The 21855-nt window shown below is 35.8% G+C and overlaps 2 protein-coding genes across 2 annotated transcripts; both read right to left on the bottom strand.

The window, feature by feature from the left end:
* Window positions 1–1411: 1411 nt before the first annotated feature.
* cenpx (centromere protein X) lies at window positions 1412–4067 on the bottom strand. The gene is made up of 5 exons (XM_030140352.1): window positions 4001–4067; window positions 2720–2771; window positions 2585–2638; window positions 2407–2495; window positions 1412–1582 (listed from the first exon to the last, which is right to left on the bottom strand). The coding sequence occupies exons 1-5, from the start codon at window positions 4034–4036 to the stop codon at window positions 1568–1570; spliced, it is 246 nt and encodes an 81-aa protein (XP_029996212.1). The 5' UTR covers window positions 4037–4067; the 3' UTR covers window positions 1412–1567.
* A 9999-nt stretch (window positions 4068–14066) lies between these two features.
* On the bottom strand, window positions 14067–14869 carry LOC115424804 (heterogeneous nuclear ribonucleoprotein A1-like). Its single transcript, XM_030142222.1, has 4 exons — window positions 14783–14869; window positions 14605–14700; window positions 14370–14516; window positions 14067–14281 (listed from the first exon to the last, which is right to left on the bottom strand). Exons 1-4 carry the CDS (start codon window positions 14867–14869, stop codon window positions 14150–14152), a joined length of 462 nt encoding a protein of 153 aa, XP_029998082.1. The 3' UTR covers window positions 14067–14149.
* Between the last annotated feature and the right edge of the window lie 6986 nt (window positions 14870–21855).

Raw genomic sequence — 21855 nt, 5'->3', positions numbered from 1 at the left:
CTCCGGAGCTTCTCCAAAGCGTCTGGACTGGCTGTCGACACTCCCTGCCTTTAATGTATGATCAAGAAAAGCTTTAACTCATTACTCTCTTCAATGCCCCTCCCCATTCTTGTCCTAACTGCTTTCGTATGTTTAATAATACTGCCTTCAGAAGTAATTTGTTCCACTAAGATGCATAAGGAGAAGTTGGAAAAGATCCATTCAGTTCAAGCAAACCTCCAAAAGAGACAATACTTTCAATGGCTTCGTACAGTACAGAAAAGATTAACTGTTGGTAATGGTGTGACAAAACTACAATTGATCATGGTTAAGTGTTATTGATGTATGTGTTTTTCATTATTATTGTTTTGGTTTTATGTTTGTAATGTCAAGGGAGTCTGTTCAATTTTGCTTGCAGCATTTCATCTGAGTGAAAGCTGTGGTGCTGCACTGTAATGTACTGTACTTACAACCAGAAGGCTGCTATTAATGGCAATAATTATTAACCTAACAAATTACTCACTTCACAGAACGCATATTAGTACACCAATAGTTCAAGCACACCTTTTCCAAAAGGTCTAGAGAGGAAGTGACTCCTGGGATACACAAATCTAGTATGGGCCATAGTAAAAATGTGCCGGGTCAAATTCCAGGTGCTGCGTCGAGTCCCAGCCTGGACTCTTGACTTTAACCCAAGTTGCTTCCAGCTGTATGTAAGCTGCATTTGTAAGCACAGTGAGTCACCAAACAGCCACACAAATAAATAGAGTGAGGTGTTGTACAGCTATGCTGACTCACAGTGAAGACACGTTGGTCAAATACACCACCAGTGGAAAACCATCAGAGGCGCTCGGGTTAGAAAACCCCACATTACCCACTCCCTCACAGTCGCAATTTCCCCCCTCTGCTGTGATGAAAGGAGAGAAAGCACCTCCACTACTTGCCTCTTTTGTTTATTTACCTTCAGAATTACACCCTGCTCTTCTTGGACCATGTTCCAATGTGTTTTGTTATGTTTCCTTTCAAACAGAATATCTATGCGTGTGGTCTCTGGACATGTTTGGCTAACACATGCACACATTCGTGCACGCACACTCCCATTCAACTTTCCCCCTGTACCAGAGGTCCCCTTTGCCCTTCCCCCCACCTCTAACTAAACATCGCAGGACAGCAAAAGGGAACTTCAAAGTGGCCGGAGGGGGTACTCCTTTTTTCCTGGCACTTGTCATCATCTAAGGACTGGCTGCTCCCCTTATTACTCTAATTGCTTCCAACTGCTCCAGGAGGCTTTGATGAAGGGCGCCATGGAGCATGCTGGAAGCACCTGTTGTTGCACTGAGGAGCACAGGTGGGTCTTATTGGTGGTGGCATGGAAGTGAGTGGACAGCGTTATCGGTTAGCCTGTATTTAAGCATCATACAAGTCAAACAAATACAGAATGAAACCTTAATCTCATTTTCGGTTTGAAATTATAGTTGTACAGAAAACATAAACACCAGTAAAATAAGATCAACAAAGGAAGTAAAGTTGTAAGACGGAAGAAAACCCAGCAGGCAGCACTGTGGCTCCATCTTCTGGCATCTCTGTGCTAGAAATCCAGCAGCTGCAAAAGAGATGAAACAGATCAAATAAAGGTGTATGAGAATTAAACACTGCAATGCATGGGGTAAATATAAATATATGCCACATAAATGACGAGCAAAATAATGAACCTAAATTAGAACCTGAAACATATTCCATACGAACAAAACTGAATTGCTTAAGTTGTGACTTTAGTGAACTGAATTCTAAATAATGTAAAAGACTTGAATGTAGAATGTAAAAAACTTTTATGTAAAATACTGACACGTGTAAATACTAATTGCAACGACACAAATAATGAATTCAAACTAGCGCTGGCAATTCATTTAAATCAGTGATTCGCTGACCTTTTACAGCTCAAAACCCAAAAAATCTACTTTGTTTCTTCAGGACCCATACTTATAAAATGAAATGCCATAAGGAACACAATTTCACTGTTTTTTCCACTATCCAAATAATGCGTCAGTGTCCTTTTTCTGTTCTTTTATGTCATGTTCCATGTCTTCCCTCTGTAATCTACAATTTCCATCCAGAAAATGAACTCATATATCACATTACTGTTATTTATTTTACTCTAATAATCGACAGATGATCACTCTGGGTTTGCACTCTGCCGTTGGGAGACACACAATGAAATAATAATCAAAATTGCAATATGGTTACATGCAACACCCATGTCACAGAAGGATCTGTTTGTTATAAATTAAGAATTTTGGTTCTGATCCTAGCAAAAACACGTATCATCAGTTTTATGTTTTATTTATGTATTTTTCAGAGTTTTCGTTCAGCCTTATTTAAAGCCTAGGCTACATCATTTTCTTCCATGAATTCTGTTGAGATACACACCAGCTGAGGGAGAATTTTCTCAAAGTGCTCAATGTCCACTTGATCACAGTCCTCAGATTCGGCTTGTTTTTGTGATCTTATAGCAGCCTCTGCAGGTCAGAGAACACAAAGGCTAAATAAATAATGAACTAATCAACATTGGAGGAAGACTACAGGTACAGGAAGCAAGATTTCTTACCTTGGACAAATATTTTCAACATCTCAGTCATGAGAAGAACTGCATCACCACTCACTACAAAACAGTACAGTTTTAAACATCACAGTTTAACACTTTTTTTCAATGTAATGTGAAATTAATATTTATCCATCTCACATCTGGTTTTATCCTCCTTGAAGAAACTTGACAAAAGTTTGCTTACAGTCTCCTGTAAAATAAAGAGAATAAATACCCTTTGAAACACTGGAAGTTCAGCTCTGTGAAAATTAAAATTATGCTTTGTTTTTATATGTACAATTAAAAGAACAAAAAGTTAGGGCATCAAGCCTCTTAGAGATCATAATCATTCAATGAACAGTGTATGGTGTTTGTAGCCGTTTTATGTGGCATCCTTACACAGTTAGTAGTAATGTTGACAAGAGCTTGCCAAAATGGCCAAAAAAAATCAAACCTCTTTACTTTTTTCTGTAATTCACTGTTATGGACAAGGTACAATTTTAATCAGTTGGTTTCTGGTTATAAGAGCTGAAGACAAAGCCTAATTTAAAGATGAGTTTTTCTTATTTTACTAAAACTATGTGCCATGTACAAGTGTAAAAACACATTACAAGAATTTGTACATTCTATATATTTTTTTTATTTATCTTGCTTTTTTTCTATTTTTCTTTTAATAAGTATATGTCTGTTGATATTGCTACTGTTTGTCTCTAATACACCAAAACAAATTCATCATACATTAAAATGTATACTTGGTAATAAAGTTCAATCTGATTCAGAAGTAAAAAGTTTTAATACGTTTATCGAGCAAGAAAAGGAATAATCTTCATTTTGCAATTTTGTCATTCTCCAAAATTCTTCAATGAATCTAAATTATTCAGTACATCACCCTAATTCAGACAAAACATTCATTTTAGCGACATGTTTATATTCTGAAGCAGCCCATTTAAACATTACCATACGTATACAAGAAAGTGACAAATTACTATTTTGTAAGAGTAACAACCGTTGTCATCGTTAATCATAGTAGATCTATTATATAACATTGCAAAAGTTTTATTTTGTGTTCACAATCAATTTGTGCTGGATCATTACACCAAATTACATTCAGAAAAAGGTAATTTCCTGCAATATTCTTTATCAGCTAAAACATTCACCTATGACTATAAGATTATCGACCAATTTTAAAATCAGTGCAACTAACTTTTCCTTTCGGCTTACATTTTGTGCTCATGCATCTCATAAAAACATCACATTTAGGTTCTGAAATACTGATCCCAAACTATTGACTATCTCTGGTTACGGAGCTATTGACGGAGTTTTATCAAAATCAGGGAATAGACGTCAGAGAAAACGCCGTACACAGTCCTCCCTTTGGTTAAATCGCAGAGAAAACCATAAACGATGAAAAGTTAACGGTATAAACAACAGACAGTTTACCTTCTTAAATTTTATTTCCGCGTCGCCGTCCGCCATGTTTTAGAATCTTGGCGCTCTGTAAACTGATTGGCTGTTGGAATGTGACGTCAGTTTACGTATATGCGTCATTGTTTTGCAGCGTTAAACTTGATTTGTACGCTGCAGTTTACATATGCACTATTATGAGAACACTATCCATACATATGAAGAACTTTTTAAAGAGAACTAATGTTTAAGAATCCCTTGGTATGTATTTGTTTGGTTGCTTGGTTTTTTGTTTGTTTGTTTGTTTGTTTTTGTTTGTATGTTACGATTGTTGCAAGTTCTTGTGACCTTGTCGATTGCTTGTTTGATCTTTGTTCACTGTAATCTTTGAAATACATGTTTAAAAAAATGTCTACACTGCAATAAAGAATATATCAGAAGTGTACTGTTTTTAGTGAATTTTGAAATCCAATCAGAAATAAAAAATATCTATTGTCCACCCCAAAAAAAAAAACAAAACAAAACAAAAAAACACATAACACCACCGACAGAAAAAAACAACAACACAAAAACAAGAAGAGTGTTGCCTTTTGCCCATTTTTTAAAAACCCTTAAAGACCTAGAATTATTTCTGTGGTGACTTTCAAATTAATGTCTCTACATTTAACATTTTCCAAGTGATTTATCAACATTTATTATCATATCATCCTCTGCATTTTGATCTTGTCACTGCAAATCAGGTATTTTCCTATATTTAATTCACAGATCATGTGGGTGTTGATAAAAGCTCAGAATAAATTCAAATGTAATTATATCAAAACAGAGAAAACTAAAGAAAAAGTGACTTTGTCAACAAAATACATCATTAGCTGAATATAATAACAAGCATCTTCAACCAATGTCATTTGATCAAACTCCTTGGGTTTTACCGGTTAATCAGTGTTACAGAAGATGACATTTTATCCACGTTCACTACGGAGCCTCTGAACATCCAAAAAGGTCGTATTTGATAAATATGAAAAGCGGAGAAACTGCATTTTATCTTGACTATTTACATGTATTGATAGGATTAGTGGTTTGACAGGTATTAAAGATTTTAGATCAGTAGATGTTTTTTTGTTGCTGGTTTAGGTCTTTGGTTAAGAAACCTATTTTATTTAGCTTTTTAGGAAAATAAACTTACACAATACTTTATAATTTTACTGTAGCTACATTAAACACTTTGAACATTGATTTGGTTTAATTATTGCTTTACAGATTAGTCAGAGAGTGGTACACTTGAGACTTTTATTATCCAGCAAATTTATCATAATCTCTGAGCATTTTCGAGTGTATATCCCAGACCCATTTGAGGATTAAGCATGACTGTGGAAATAATTTCCTCTGGATGTTCTTCCATCTGAAAGAAAGAACAAACATTTTATACTCACCTGATTCTCAAACACACACATAAAATTAAATATTGACTGGACTTTTTGTAAAACAGGCACAATTATTTGTTTTTGATTATTGTTTATGATCACCTTTGGAATAACAACTCATATCAAATGTTGCTCTAATGGTGAGTGTGAAGTTGGTTCCATTCTCAGAACTACGTACGAGAACCGAAAACGGAACTGGTTCTGTTGGTCTCAGTTTCATCAGAGAGCAGAGATAGCAACACAAACAAAGCATGAACCATGATTCTCAAGAAACAACAGCTCCGTTGCTTTGATAGGTCAGTTATTATTGATGTTATGTGAAGGAATGGATGAGTTGGACTAACAGAAGACATGGAGAGAATTACATGTTTAATGGAACATATACACTAATTTGGACATTTTATTACATGCTTTTTCACAGTGCTGTAGCTGGTCAGATTTTCTATTATAAAAAAGGTCTAAATCTGAACTGTGAACAACTGTGAACTGTGAAATGTATGAGGGCTGTAGCTAAATATTTAATCAGCCCTCATGTTGACCACATCCTGTGACATGTAACACTTGAAGACTCATTTGAATTTCATTTTTAAGTAGCACCACAACTCATATATCGATATTAATAACACTACTATGCCAATGTGTTAGATGTAGAATATACTCAGACTCAGACTCAGTGTCATTCAGCTAATAGTAGAGTGATAGAATGTATTATAGTTACCTAGGTCTCAGGGTTTGTAGCATGAAAAAAAGAATAAAATATAGAATAAAACATAGAGAAGCAAAATAGAAGAGAATAAAAAACTACCATAAAATATTCAAAAAAAAGTATAATAAAATAGACTTCTGAATATGTACAATTTTGCAAAATATACAGCCACATTTAAAGCGGTGGTGCATGTAGCAGCAACATGAGCAGCAGCAACAGTGACACTAATAATAATAATAATAATAATAATAATAATAATAATAATAATGCATTGGTTTTATATAGCACTTTTCTAAGTACTCAAAGCCGCTTAAAGTGACACATAATGGCTATACACATGCCTTTCTCATTCTCTTATTTAACCCTTTCATAAACCTGATAAACCTAATCTGCAGTTACATATTTGAGTGTAAATCAATTGGTAATTGTTAATAGACTGTATCCGATGTTTTCTCACATTTTAACATACTATAATACTGGTTATTACTCACTCAGATAATATGCAAAAAAAAAACAACAACTTTTTGTTTAAAAAAAAAAAAATGTAATTACAGTCTAATAACAATTAGCAATTGATTTACACTCAAATATGTTACTGCAGATCAGGTTTATCAAAAACAAGAAAGTTACAGTGATGTATGAATTGCAGTGTATGAAATTATGCATATGCGTCCACTGTGTTGGTTGATATGCAAGTAAAACAACAAAATCCATGAATATACAAGAGAACAGCTTTGAATAGCTGTCCACTGTATTTACCACTATGCATGAAAGGGCTAAGACACAGCCGGAAATATGGAAACAACTTTGAAAACAATTTAAAAAAAAAAAAAGCAGTTTCTACAGACTAAAGTTAACAATTTTTTGCAGACATGATGAGATTTACTTCAATAATCTTATTTTTTTGTAGCAGATTTATCTCAATATATTAAAAAAAGGAACAGAGGTTACACTAAATACTCATTTTGGCCTTTAGAAGTCATTTAGTCTGATACTGTGGAGATAATTCCTGCATCTCATTGCTATTCCTTAATAAAGAGATTGACAAATAAATATGTTTACACATTATAACTTTCAAAACCAACACAGCTGAATTTTGCATAATACTTCTGCACAGTAGTGGTAGTCTCATATATACTCATTTATGCACCACAGAAGATGAACAGCGTGCACAAAAAGAAGAAGTCAACTGAGTGCGGTGGGAAGGTGGTTCTATATGAGTTATTTCAGCCTGAGAAAATTTGACAAAATCCCCACAACTGCTCAAGTCTGCATGAAATCTATCATGTCTGGATGCACCGGAGTTTTATAGTTTCTATCCTGTGTTTAGTAATGGATGACCTTAGTGCTCAGAAATAAACCAGGTGCACACATTTTCCTCTGATTAGAGAAGATCCTGTTGGGGGAAAAAAAAGGCATCTGTAATTTCCAAACAGCATTACGTAAATCAGCAAACATCTTGTCATGGTTGATAAGAGTGACAGCTGCCCTTTAGTCAAAACACATATCTGAAATTCTTGTCTTTTTTTGATCTGTGGCGGTGAATGTTGAGAGGCCTGTTTCAAAAAATTGTGAAACGGAGTAATAATTATAATAATAACATCCTGTAGGTAATAGAGTCATAGAGAAACAAGCAGAACAATGTTCGGTCAAACTTTGTCTCTGTAATAATATCACTTAAAATGAAGTCCTTTACAAACTTATAGAAACAAGTGGATATTTCTGTCGACTGATTGTGTAATGAAAGAATACAGTTCAGCCAAAAAGGGATATTGTAAATAACTTGATTTGCTTTATATTCTATTACAGTTTATTCTTTATACCACTTGTTTATTCTTGTTCTTTTTTTTTTAACATTTCATGGTATTTAACAATTCCCTGTTTGTCCTGTGCATCTAGTGAACTGACCATAAAAAAAAAATCTTTGAATTATTTTTATTGAATCAGAGGGCAAAAAAAAAATCCAACGATGTTAATCAATGAAATCACAGCCTTACTTTTAGTAACCCTCTTCAATCCTTTCTGCTCTCAACCATATTTTTGATGTTAAAAAATACTGCTGCAAAGGTTCATGGTTTCTTTATTAGTGCCCTAGGGTACGTTTTTTTTGCAGAAGAATATACAGCAATAAAAACAAGACGAAGTTAACTCACAAAAACAGCCTAATAGTCTTAAAAACAAGTTCTACTGGCAGTGAGACCTTATAGGAATAAAAGAGTTAAAGGTGAGAGGGATGAGCCTCCTTGAGCAGGTACAGGTACAGGTACGGGTACAGATACAGGTACAGGTACAGGTACAGGCACAGGTACAGATACGGGTACGAGTACAGGTACAGGTACAGGTACAGGTACGGGTACAAGTACAGGTACGGGTACAGGTACAGGCACAGGTACAGATACGGGTACGAGTACAGGTACAGGTACAGGTACAGGTACGGGTACAAGTACAGGTACGGGTACAGGTACGGGTACAGGTACAGATACAGGTACAGGTACAGGTACAGATACAGATACAGGTACAGGTACGGGTATGGGTACAGGTACAAGTACAGGTACAGGTACAGGTCCAAGTACAGGTACGGGTACAAGTACAGGTACAGGTACAGATACGGGTATGGGTACGGATACAAGTACAAGTACAGGTACAGGTACAGATACGGGTATGGGTACGGATACAAGTACAGGTACAGGTACAGGTATGGATATGGGTACAGATACAGGGGTTATCCCTGGGTTTATTTACATGCTATGAATTGGATTATTTCCAGTGATGAATCTATTAAATCACTATCACTAAGAATAACTGGGTTAATGATAAGAAACAACAACACACACAAACAAGGCTAGAATAGCTTTATTTTACACACTGTAAAAAAAAAAAAAAAAAAAAAAAATCCCATTCTTTTTACAGAAAAAAGACTGGCAGTTGTGGTTACCAGAACAATACTGTAAAAAACACATCAATACATAAACATTTTTACAGAGTAAAATGTAGATTTAACATTTTAAACATGTGAATTCAACATTGGATTTTGGTGATATTTACATGTTTAAAATGTTAAATTTGCTTTTTTTAATTTTTAATTTTTTATTATTATTTTTTTTAAGGTGTGAGAATAGGCAGTTATTTCAACGTTATGGTCTTGCAATTTAAACTGCACCACATTGTTTTTCAATTTACAGTTTTATTTTCTCAAAACAATGGAAATACATAATTTCTACATACAAATCTGGTTTTGTCAACATACTCTTCCTGTAAAAACTACAGCTATATTTGATTTAATGATTGACACAAAAATCTTTTCAAATAAACAACTTTGCATTGTATTTTCACTTACAGTTTTTTTAAGTTGCAATCTTACAACTTTTTGGTGTTAATTCTACGGCCATTTTTTTTTTTTTTTTTACAGTGTATAATATAAATATAATGTAAAAATAATAGTAACAATGTAACTGTACTGTGAATGCTGATCTCCATAGTGCAGCATTAGATATAATATTATGATAATATTTATATAAAATATGTTATAAAACAATACACAGTTAAAACATATTAAATTTGTTTAGCTGTCATTCGCATCCTCTAACCACTGAGCATCTTCGAGAATGTATCCCAGACCCATCGAGCGCCTTGGACGAGGTATAACAGAGACTGTACCCATGTTTTCCACTTGTTCTCCCTCAATCTGTTAGAAAGAAAGAAGATTTTTATGTTTTTTTTTTAATCAGCTACAGCAAGTGTGAGCAGAAATCAAATATTCTGTTAACTTTTACACAACAGACACAGGGTTATCAGTTGTACTTATCGTCACCTTTGGACTGACGACTCGTCTCACTTCCACTTCGCTGCCTCCGATGAAGTGAGGACCAGCCCAGTCTGCTCTGTCAGCTTCATCCTCTGCACAAAACCTGACATAGGCCACGGCCTTAGCGTCACCTGAGTTAGGGCTCTTCTTTACCTGCAATTTAATTCAGAAAAAGCAAGTGATATAACAATCTGACAATACACTGATAATAGAAGTGTTTTTTCTCCTTACCTTACAGTATGTGACAGTGCCCCATTCTCTGAAATATGCCTGAATGTATCCTTCATTTAAATAAGGATTCAGCTCTTTTACAACTAACCCATGGTCCTAAATGAAAGACAATAGAACAACATACAGGACACATAAATAATAAATATATTTAAGTCACATCAGTAAATAAATAAATAAATAAATAAATAAAAGTGGTGTTTCCTATTGAATAACAGTAAGAGAAATTGTTTACCAGTTCATAAATTTTTGCGAAAGAAGCCATGTGTTTCTTTGGCATACTGATGCAAATTCTTCTCTTGGCTGTCGTCTCCACATCCATGTCGTCTGTAAATTTAGTTTAATTTAAGCAAAATTGACAACATAATCTGATTGTTTTTGCAGATTATTTACACGATATAATGAAACCAGGACAACTGCTACTCACCAGAGGTTGTAATAACGATTCAACTACCGCAAGAAGACTCAGGAAGAAAATTCCCAAAATGCTCCACAGTGAGTTTATATACTGTGTCCTTCTGACAGATTCTCCTCCCCTGTCCAACGTGTTTTCTCGTGAAGCTGAAAAAAAAAAAAAACAAATCTCGTTTGAGTCATTGGTTCATGTTACCCAACTTGTTCAGCAGCTTAGGGAAACATACCATTGGCTGGTTCCTATTTATTTCATCAGAGAATTGTTGCATGGATGGCATTTTGAAGAAGTCATATGGTGGTGGAAAACAGTTTTTGGATGCCTCATGTATTTATGATATATTGCATGAAGAATCACTCTTAAGTCATTGAACTCTACCAAGTATTATTTTATTCTCCAAACCAACATGCTTCTTCTGCACATGCTCTGTTCCACTGAGGTCAAAATGGGATGTTTCAGCAAAATAATGAAACACATCCAGGGTCTGGCATGATGAAACTGTCAAGAATTTAGTTGTGTTATTTTTTCTTGTTAACAATAAACAAACAAACAAACAAACAAACAAAAAAACAATAATTTGGATTTGTTTGTGTCTGTCTGATGCTTGTTCAAGCAAATATTTCATAATATTTGAGATTGTATAAAATTTAAAGGGTATCCTACAACTTTTTTCACTACTTGTGATGCTGACAAAATATAATTGCTAACATGTGTATATCCCAATGTATGTGTGTTTGTATTGTTTTGTCCTTTATTGCATCCAATCCAGCCAAATTTAATGTTTTTATTTTTTCTTTATCTTTCTATTGCATTTGATGCTTATTGTCTTGTGTTGCTGTACATTTGAATTTCCCTCTTTAGGGGAATCAGTAAAGCATATCTTATCTATGTTATCTTATCCCAAAATGCACCTTTTCCAGCCCACATGGGAGACATCTCACATTGGATAATACTGTGTTGTGTTTTCCTGTAAATGAAAAATATATACAAAATAATATAATATACAGCTGGAAACCAAATTATTTAAATAATAAGTATCAGTCATATTATAGTATATAGCATAGATATGCTTAGACTAGGAAGGTTATTATTGTTATTAATTATATAAGGAGAAGGGGTGGGAGTTTATGTTACACTTCTTCTCACTCCTTTTCGAATATGTGTCATATGTCTTATGTATTATGTTTAAGTGTTTTTTTTTTTCTGTTTTCTGTTTTGACATTCATATTTGAAATAAATACATCAATCAATCAATCAATCAAAAAGGCAACATTACAAATAAGAGACAAGTCATTTACAGACACCATACCTCTGTCCAACAGGTTGACCTCTGAGAGCATCCTGACTGACCACATCACTGTGTGGAATGCTGCCATCACCAGGACGGAGAAGAAGTTCAGCAGTCATCCAGAATCCCAACCATAAACTGTTGTATTACAGAATAAAATCCAGGAAGGATTTTATCATGCAGGATGTACCGGGAGGTAACTCAAGCATCTTCGGAATTTTGTGCAATGCACATCGCAACAAAATTCTGAAGATGCTTTGATTGATTTGATGAACAATTGGTCACGAAAGTCTCTTGCAGCTTTAACTAATATATGGATGTCACTTCTCCCTGAATCACTGGGGTCACATGTCGATTTTTCCATTAAAACATTCACATAACAATAGAAGAAACATTAAATAAATACAAAAAAGTGTGACTCATTTGTCTGGAATGGTGACTGGAATTAATTTTGGAGTTTACACTTCTGCATGTAAACTAAATCAATCAAAATAGGTGTGCACTCAGTGTAGAATTACAATTTAGGGTGGTTTTTAAGGAATATAGTTGGCATGGAGGTATTGAAATTAACACATTTAATGTTATTCAAATGAAAATTTATTGAAGATCAAGTGAAGCTATCATGTAAAAACTTTGCGCCATAAACTATATCCATAAATTCCTCAGTGCAGCTTTACCATTTAATATGAATCCATATACAGTTGCGGAAAAAATTAATAGACCACCCCTTGTTTTCTTCAGTTTCTTGTTCATTTTAATGCCTGGTACAACTAAAGGTACATTTGTTTGGACAAATATAATGATAACAACAAAAATAGCTCAAAAGAGTTTAATGTCAGAGGTGATATCTATCCATTTTTCATGTTTTCTTGATAATAACCAAAATCACATCAGTTCTTACATCTATATCTATGGCATTGTACTGACAAAAACAGTACTTTTAGTCATTCCATGTTTTGTTTTCTGTCTGTTTTAGTCACATGATACACACAGGCAGTGGCGGCTGCTCATCTTTCAGACAGGGGAAGCTCATTGTCGGCTTACATTAAAAAAAAAAAAAAAATGAGAATGCTCAGTGACCTTATTGTACCAAGTAGGCGTCTTTCCCAGGGACTGGACCAGTGTCCTCTCAATGTCCAGCAGAGCTAGGCTGCTTAGACTGCCTTGGCCCATTGTGTTGTAAGTGTCAGACTTCAGCCTTTTTAAACTACAGATGCTCCTTTCACTCCGACCTAGCCGACAGTTTGATTGATTTAACTATCTACAAAACAATATTAAACTCGAACAAGAAATGATTAAATTATATAACTGAAACAAGAAAACGCTGAAATTATGTTAAATTGAAACAAGGAAGTACAATGAGTGTGTTTTATTTACAGTGCAAGAAATGAACGAGTAATTTCGTAGTGGTTTCTCTTTCGATTTCACAGCAGAATGTGTGACGGTATTAAACTGAACTGTGTCAGTGAAGGAGCAGATCTGAAAACAGCTGTCAATCAAACGGGATTCAGCCTTTCGACCGATCCTCCAATCAGCACGTGGGATTCTGGCGTCCAGCCCGGCCGAGCTCCGCCCACAGCTCCATTCACCCCCAGAGACGCCCGGCGTCCGGGGGCGGGACAACATCGTGGCATTTATACAATTACCGTCCAGTTTTGACACAATGAAAAAAACTGTTCCACTCAGTCCCATTGAAGCCCAGAGACGCCCGCAGTCTACGGACAAATGCACTGAGCAGAGATGGATGAGAAAACAGCGCAACGGGAATGGAGGAGAAGTGAACAACATCGCGTCCGTTGGTTTGTGATAAAGCTGATTCTGAACGAACTCATCTTTAAGATGAACGTGTTCTAACACATTTGTAGTCAATGAAATGTCAACACAACCGAACATATTTAACCATTTAATTTACATAATTTTAGGGGAAGCCGGGCTTCCCTTGCAGTCTATGAGAAATCGCCACTGCACACAGGAGTTAGTACTTGATTGCATAACCATTGTTTTGATTTTTGATGGTCGAAGATTTTTTTCCCCAACTGTACTTTCAGAAGAAAGTTGTTCTGTAGGTCAATGGCGAGAGATGATTTACTTTTGATTCCAGTGTGATATATGGCATCATTTACACATATGATCATTTTACAAGTCAAGAAAGCTGCAGTCTGTTGTAAAATTTTGAAATATCAGCCTGTGAAAATACATAAATACATTGACTACACACATGAAAGTTGCATAAGTCCAGGATATATGCATTTGCTGAAGATGTTTCTGCAGCTTCAACATGATAATTTTTTCCACGACTGTACATTTTAAAGTAAAAATGTGACATCATAGTCCTTTTATTAAGTCCTTCTCATCCTCTAACCACTGAGTGTCGAGTATGTATCCCAGACCCATGGAACACCATGGATGTGGTTTAACAGAGACTGTATCCTCATCTTCCTCTGAATCTTCCTCCATCTGAAAGAAAGAAAATGCATTTATATCAGTTGATGAGCCAAGTTGTCAATTAAGACAACAAGAACACTGCATTCTGGTTTATCCTCACCTTCAGGCTGACAACTCGTCTTATTTCTACTTTGCTGCCTCCGATGAAGTGAGGACCAGCCCAGTCTGCGCTGTTGGCTTCATCCTCTGTAGAAAACATCACATAGACCACGGCTTTAGTCTCACCTGAATTAGAGCTCCTCCTTATCTGTAATTCAATTCCACAAACACATAAATAGGTGATTAAATCTCAAATATTTTAATTATCAGTATCAGTAAATGATTTCAGTCTTTACCTTACAGGATGTGACTGTGCCCCATTCTCTGAAATACGCCCGGACATAACCTTCACTTAAACAAGGATTCAACTCTTTTATAAACAATCCATGGTCCTGGTAAGTGAAAGAGGATTAAGAATTTTATGAAATATATGATGCATAAACAATCAAAATACAAAAACATGTAATTGTTTACCAGTTCATATTTCTCCTCTAAAGCTGCCATGTGTTTCCTTGGCAAACTGATGCAAACTCTCCTCTTAGGTGTCGTTTTCTCTTCCATATTGTCTGGACAGGGCCTTATAATAAACACAAGGCAGAGAAAAATAATATTAGTAAGTAAATAAAGTTTATTTATAAAACGCTTTTCACAGATAAAAATCACAAAGTGCTGTACATAAAATGAGTGCAATAAAACAATATAACATACATATTACAGAAGGAGACATTTAATGCTCAATGTGAAATAGGGAATATATCCCATTTCTAGATTTTATTTATATGATTAAAAGAAATCAGAAAAGCTGGTACTCACTGTGATGCTCTTTACTGAGAATAGTCTGGCTCCAACATCCACAGAACGCGACACACTGGGTTTATATACTGAGTCCTAAGAAAATATTCACTTTCAAAAAAAAAACCCCAAACAAACAAAAGACACATTTCTTGTAAAATTCTGTGAAACCCAGTTACAGTGAATGATCAAAGTTACCTAACTTGGCCGGTCACCTGAGGAAAACATTCCACCATAAAGTGCTCCAGGGGAAATGTTGACATAACTGAACATGTGAATGAGCTGAAGTTCACGTGACATGCTACTTTATACAGACACAGCAACAGGACAATCAGGTTCATCTGCGAACGTGCAAATTTACCTGTCCCAGACTTAACCCTCTCATGCATAGTGGTCACTACAGTGGACAGTTATTCTACAGCTGTTCTCTTGTATATTCATGGGTTTTGTTGTTTTAGTTCCATATCAGCCAACACAGTGGACACTTATGCAACATCCCATACACTGACATTTATACCATTACTGTAACTATGCTGTTCTTGATAAACCTAATCTAGAGTAACATGTTTAAATGTAAATCAAGTGCTTGTTATTGTTATAAGTCTGTAATTAACAGTTTAATTTTTTTTTTTTTTTTTTTTTTTTTTAAAGTTGTTGGGTTTTTTTATGTAGAAATGATAAGTTACTACTCAAACATCACCAAATTCACCTAAAAATTACCCGAAAACCAACTAAAAATTACTTAAAAACCACCTATAAATCACCCAAAAATTACCCAAAAACCACCCAAAAATCACCCAAAAATTACCCAAAAACCACCCAAAAATCATTCCAAAATAACCCCAAAACCACCTAAAAAAATTGTCAAAAACCACCTGGTTTTTTTGCATATTATCTCCATGAAGTGAGTAATGAGTGGTATTAGCATGTTAAAATGTGAGAAAACTTCTGATTAGTAGCATTAAAATGTCTGCTCAAGGTTCATACTGTCTTCCACATATAATTTTTGTAGATAATTCATTTATCAGACAAACTAGTAAAGCAGGTAAAGAAACAACTACCCCGTCTGAAAAATGAATTACCTAAAATAAGCATTAAAAATGTTTTTATTTCATAGTTTTCACACATTATATCAGTAAATACATGTTTCTTTGCTTCAAAAATATAACGCATGGTGTCCAGCTAAGTGGACATTTTTGCAACTCCATGAAAAAAAGGTTCATAAGAAAATTTTCTTTAGGCATGTTTTTTTTTCATGCCTAAAGAGGAATGAAAATGCTCAGGAAAAAAAAATCTTGAGTAAGGTTCTCATAATTCATGCATGAAAGGGTTAAACACATGTAACTGAACCCCAGTCCCTTGTCCTTTTTATTTCTGGTCATCTAAGATCATCAGTAACTTTAACAATGTCATGTGAAATGTACTCTTAAGAAATACGTGTGAGATAAGATTAAACATATCTTTTTTGTATATATTTCCAGATGCAGATAATAAAAACAGTATATGCTGAAGAAAGAAACTAAATATGCTTTTTATATCTTAGAATCGCACAACTCAGCCCTTTAAGACCTAAACGTTTTTTTATGTCAACTTCCAAATGTAACTTTTTGTGAGTAATTTATAACAATATTTTCCGCAGCATTTTGCATTTTTCAGTGAGAAAGAGGTATTTTACTTTATTTAAGTTGAAATCTTAGTGTGTTTTCAAAGGTTGTTACATCAGAACAGAGAAAAGTGAAGTAAAAGTGACTTTTTCAGCCAAATATATCATTTACTGATTGTAAAAACAAGCGTCTACAGTTATTGTCATTTGTCAAAATACATGGGTTTTGCTGGTGAATCAATGCTACAGAAGTTGATGGTGTTTCCCCCTTCACTACAGAGCCATATCTGATGCTGCTGAAAAGCTGCAAAACTGTAGTTTACCAAAATTCTTTACATGTATTGATAGGATTAATGATTCAAAAGTTATCAAACATTTGACATCAGTGCATTCTTTTGCTCACCAGTAGCTGTTCAGGTCTTTGTGGGTTTATCTTATTGTAATATTATATTAAATTAATGAAATTCACAGCAAAATGTTCGAAATTTTCCCAAATAACTACTGTATGTTAAGAATAGACATAAAGTTGAGACTAAACTAAAAACTTAAATGACTCACAGCTTTTGAGAAAAGAGAAAAGTGGAGCCTGAGAAGGCACCTGCACTTCCTGTGCATGTTTCTGTACCTCAGTACCTTTAATTTATTAAAATCAGGTGATATACTGTATATTGCTGTTATTATTACACTATATAGATATTTTTATTACATTAACATCATTCAACATAAATATGCAAAACTGGGAAACTAGCTATAAAGAATGTGATGAACATGTTTTTATATACAGAAATTACACATAGGTATATTTGGCCAAAGATGTGATAACTAGAAATGTAAAAGCTCTACACCATATGTTGGACTGTCCTCTGGTTTGGACAGTTGAGAAGTGATTATATGAGCTCCTACAGGGGTGAATCTAGGATCAGAGGTTGAGTGGTGCTGATCACCCAGAGTGCTGGCTGGCCAGGCAAGATAAATTTCACTGTTTTGTATATTTTAACGCAATATTGGACCATCACTCCCACATTTGTGAAAGAAAAGCATAACATTTTTTGGGTATGAGAAACTCTGTGACTAAACCATCACATCTGATAAAAGTTATTTCAATGCTGAGCCACAATAAAAGAGGAATGAATTGGAATCATGAAAGAAATCTACCCTAACCCTAATTTCTGGTGGAAGGTAATCCTCCTTTTTGATGCAGCAGCTCCTCAACATATACATCTACGAGAGAATGGGTTTAACTCCAGAGGAATGTTAGAGCTACCAGATCTACTTCCAAACACTGTCTGCACATGACAATGCATTCACTTTACAGGTTCTATCAGTGGAACATTTATAAATCTGTTCTATAAATGTACATAAAACAATATATATAGGTGGAATAACACTTTATCTTATACCTACAGACACAACAGCAGCTTCTGTCAGTCCAGTTCAAACAGAGGACAGAGGTGGACTGAACCACATGGAACATTTCCTAGCTAGAAAAAAATATCAGCTAACTCCCACCTAACAGCATAAACAGTGATCTACATTTCAGTGCAGCAAAAACAGGGACTGGCGATGATAATAAAGTGTTGGTATTAAGTGATAGAAGTAAACAAATGTCCTGGTTTAAACCAGGTACTTCCACCACTACTGTACCCAACCCCAGAAGGCAGCGCCTGCCACTGCTCTGTACAGGTGGAGCCCACAGTCTGAGTCAGGGAAGGGGAGGAGGGATGGAGTGGATCAAACTATTTTTGAGACAAAAAGGGTGTGGGGGTGCTGTATTTTTTGTTGCTAAAGTATTACATTTCGACCATGTACTGTATATGGTTTTGATATTTTTCTAGCATGTTAAGAATGGACATTAAGTAAACAAGAAAAAGGAAAATTTCAGCAACCTTAAAATATGTTAGGGGTGCTGGGAATCAATTTAGGGGTGCTTCAGCACCCCCAAAAATGGGCTAAAAACGCCCATGCTACAAGCCAATTATGCACCACAAAAGTTTATTTAATTTTATTTTTTATATTTGTTTTGCACTTATGGCAAAATGAGCCTTACTCAGAAGCCTCTTTGTTGGTAAATGACAGCACTGCTCAACCATTTCAATGTAGTTTTTGCTAATCAGACAATTCAAAACATTGAACAAAACCAAGAAAAGTCACAGCTGATTCTTTGTGTGATTTATGAGAATTATTTAAGAAAAGTATCATTTATTGAACAAGTAACATGTTTTGGAAGAAGACAAAACAGACAGGGTGGTCAGGTCATGCATTATGTCCCCAGGGTGGTGCCTCGTAAAGTGGTGAAACTCATAAAACTGCATAAATTCCATGCATTGTTCATGGTTTTAAAAGGATGACGACCTTTTGATCCGCATCAACCAGAATCAGAATCTTTTTATTGTCATTGTACAAGTACAACGCAATTGAGGTAGAGCTCTCCAACTTAGTACAAGACATTACAAGGCGCAACCAAAGACAGTAGAAGGCACACTTATTTACATTAGAAAAGATAAAAGATAAAGGTACTTCAAAACCAAAAGATAAAGAAGACAATCTCTTAGAGAAAATTTTTCACTTCACTGAAAGGAAAGAAAAACACAGATACCAATCATACATTTCCAGACAAGGAAACATTATCATCCAGTTCTCAAGAAAGGTATCACCTGTGCCAAGTTTTGCACTATTGTGTACTTCCATTGTTTACTACCAGTTTAGTCAGAGTCTTTTATGGCAACCATGGACTAATGATACCTCATTCATTGTTATGTTTTATATTTTTGTTCCCATTTATTGCAGCTTAAAAAACTGAACCTTCTAAACGTTTTATCTTGCATGTATTTTTAAAAATGTTCACATATATTTGGGATAAGTTGGACCAAAAAAGAAGAAAAAATAAACTTGCCTCTGAAGTTGCTGTAGATGTATAAGCATGCATAAGCATTTTGATGGTGTTATTTTATATCAGTGCATAACAATGTATAAAACAGTTTTGCAGTGTCATGCAGCATACACAGGCTGAACAATATGAGGGCAGCTGTTGTCCAGCAAGGCACTTAACCCCCCATTTGTTTCCCAGGTGCTTGACATGACAGCTCACTGCGCTACGCAACAGCAGTGTCTGACGATCAGGAGCTAATATCTGGGGTCTTCTCTGCGGCTGTGCAGTGTCTGATCATTTCATCCCCTTTCTTCTCACACCTCTCAGACTGTCTTTGAACCCTGCGGACTCTGACATCTACTCCCCTCAGGTTTTTTTTTTTTGTTGGTTCCTCTAGTTAGTTTTTCTGTTAAATAAACACTGTTTCTCCCTTCAGCACCATCCGTCCATTCATTCTCTAACACATGACCCTGCTGAAGATTTTGGATTTTTAATCTTTGACATATCAGATAGCACTGGCAGATGATAGTTAAATGGAATTTTGTTTTTTTTATTTTATAGTTGATATGGTTTTATTTGGAACTGCGTTAAAAGTAAAAACAGGTCTGACTGTAATGAGTACAACAGAAGACCCAAAAGCAGAACCACAAGCTCCATTAGAACAGTCTGTATTTTCCAGCAGACAAGCAGCAGGTGAGTCGGGGACAGGCGATGGGTCTGTAACCAGGAGAGCCAGAGGAGCGAAGACAGGAGATGTGGTCAGGGATGGAAGACAGGTGAGTAAACTGGGAGGCAGGTAGAGAGACGTGGTCAGAACTAAGGCAGGTAATTTACCAGGGAGCAGACAGGCAGACGTGGTCAGACAGACAGGCGGCAGATGGGACAGGTCAGGATCAAGGTTCAGACAGGAAAACCCACTGGAGGGTCTCACACAAGGTAGAAAACAATCTGGCAAAAAATAAAGAGCAGACACTTGAATATATAAAGACCCAGCCTGATGGGCCACAGCTGAGCTCACAGGTGAGTGGAGTTAGCTGATGAGGAGGTGTGACTGAGAGAGAGAGAGAGGAGCAGCAGAACAGACAGACGAGACACTGACAATTTCATAAAAGTAATATTTTGTTTTTGTTGAAACACTTTGTGATAATTTAATTATAAGGCACATGTATACAGTAGCAGACAGATTAATACCCAAAGAAACAGTATCTGTAAGCCAATTATGCACCACAAAATTTTATTTAATTTTGTTTATTGCATTTAGTGTTTTGCACTTATGGATAAAAATGAGCCTTACTCAGAAGCCTCTTTGTTGGTAAAAGACAACAGTGTTCATCTATTTCAAACGCAGTTTTTGCAAATCATTCATTTTCTGAACCCGCTTTAACCTCATTAGGGTCATGGGGGTCACTTGGAGCCTATGAGAGTGGAGAGTCACAGAACGCCAACCAATGAGAGCGCAGCATCACAGAACATCAACCAATCAGAGCGTAGCATCATAGAACGTCAGCCAATAAGAGCGGAGCATCACAGAACGTCAGCCAATGACAGCGCAGCATCACAGAACACCAGCCAATGAGAGTGCAGCGTCACAAAAACGTAAGCCAATGAGAGCACACCATCACGGAACGCCAGGCAATGAGAGCGCAGCGTCACGGAATGCCAGCCAATAGAGCTCAGCGTCACAGAATGTCAACCAATGAGAGCGGAGCGTCACAGAACGTCAGCCAATGAGAGTGCAGCGTCACAGAACGTCAGTCAATGGGAGCGGAGCGTCACAGAACGTCAGCCAATGAGAGCGGAGCGTCACAGAACGTCAGCCAATAAGAGTGCAGTGTCACAGAACGTCAGCCAATGAGAGTGCAGTGTCACTGAATGTCAGCCAATGAGAGCATAGGGTCACACAACCTGAGAGCCTGATCCTTAGTTTTTTTCTTTCCTGTTGTGCTGTTACACAGTTATAACAAACATTTTTTGTAATTAATAACTTCTATAGTAGTTTACTTCAATGCAGTTTAAATGGCCTCCGTCACAGAGTAAAAATCTTTGAAATAATCACGAGAAAATTGTGTGATTGATAATTTTTGAATCAGGTCAGTATTGTGAGGAGATCCTATAACTCATCATGCTGCGCCAGTGTTTTTGTGTGTGTGTGTGTGTGTGTGTGTGTGTGTTCTTATAACATATTATTATTAAACACCAACTACTTGCAAAGAGAAATAAATCTAATTAACCAAAAACCTTGCATTTAGGCTATCACTTTTTTCTTGATTAAAAACAGTTGCC

This window comes from Sphaeramia orbicularis, chromosome 8, assembly GCF_902148855.1.
Source record: "Sphaeramia orbicularis chromosome 8, fSphaOr1.1, whole genome shotgun sequence".
Lineage (NCBI taxonomy): Eukaryota > Metazoa > Chordata > Actinopteri > Kurtiformes > Apogonidae > Sphaeramia > Sphaeramia orbicularis.
Note: the sequence above shows the minus strand (reverse complement) of the source record. Positions and strands in the feature narration are given on the sequence as shown.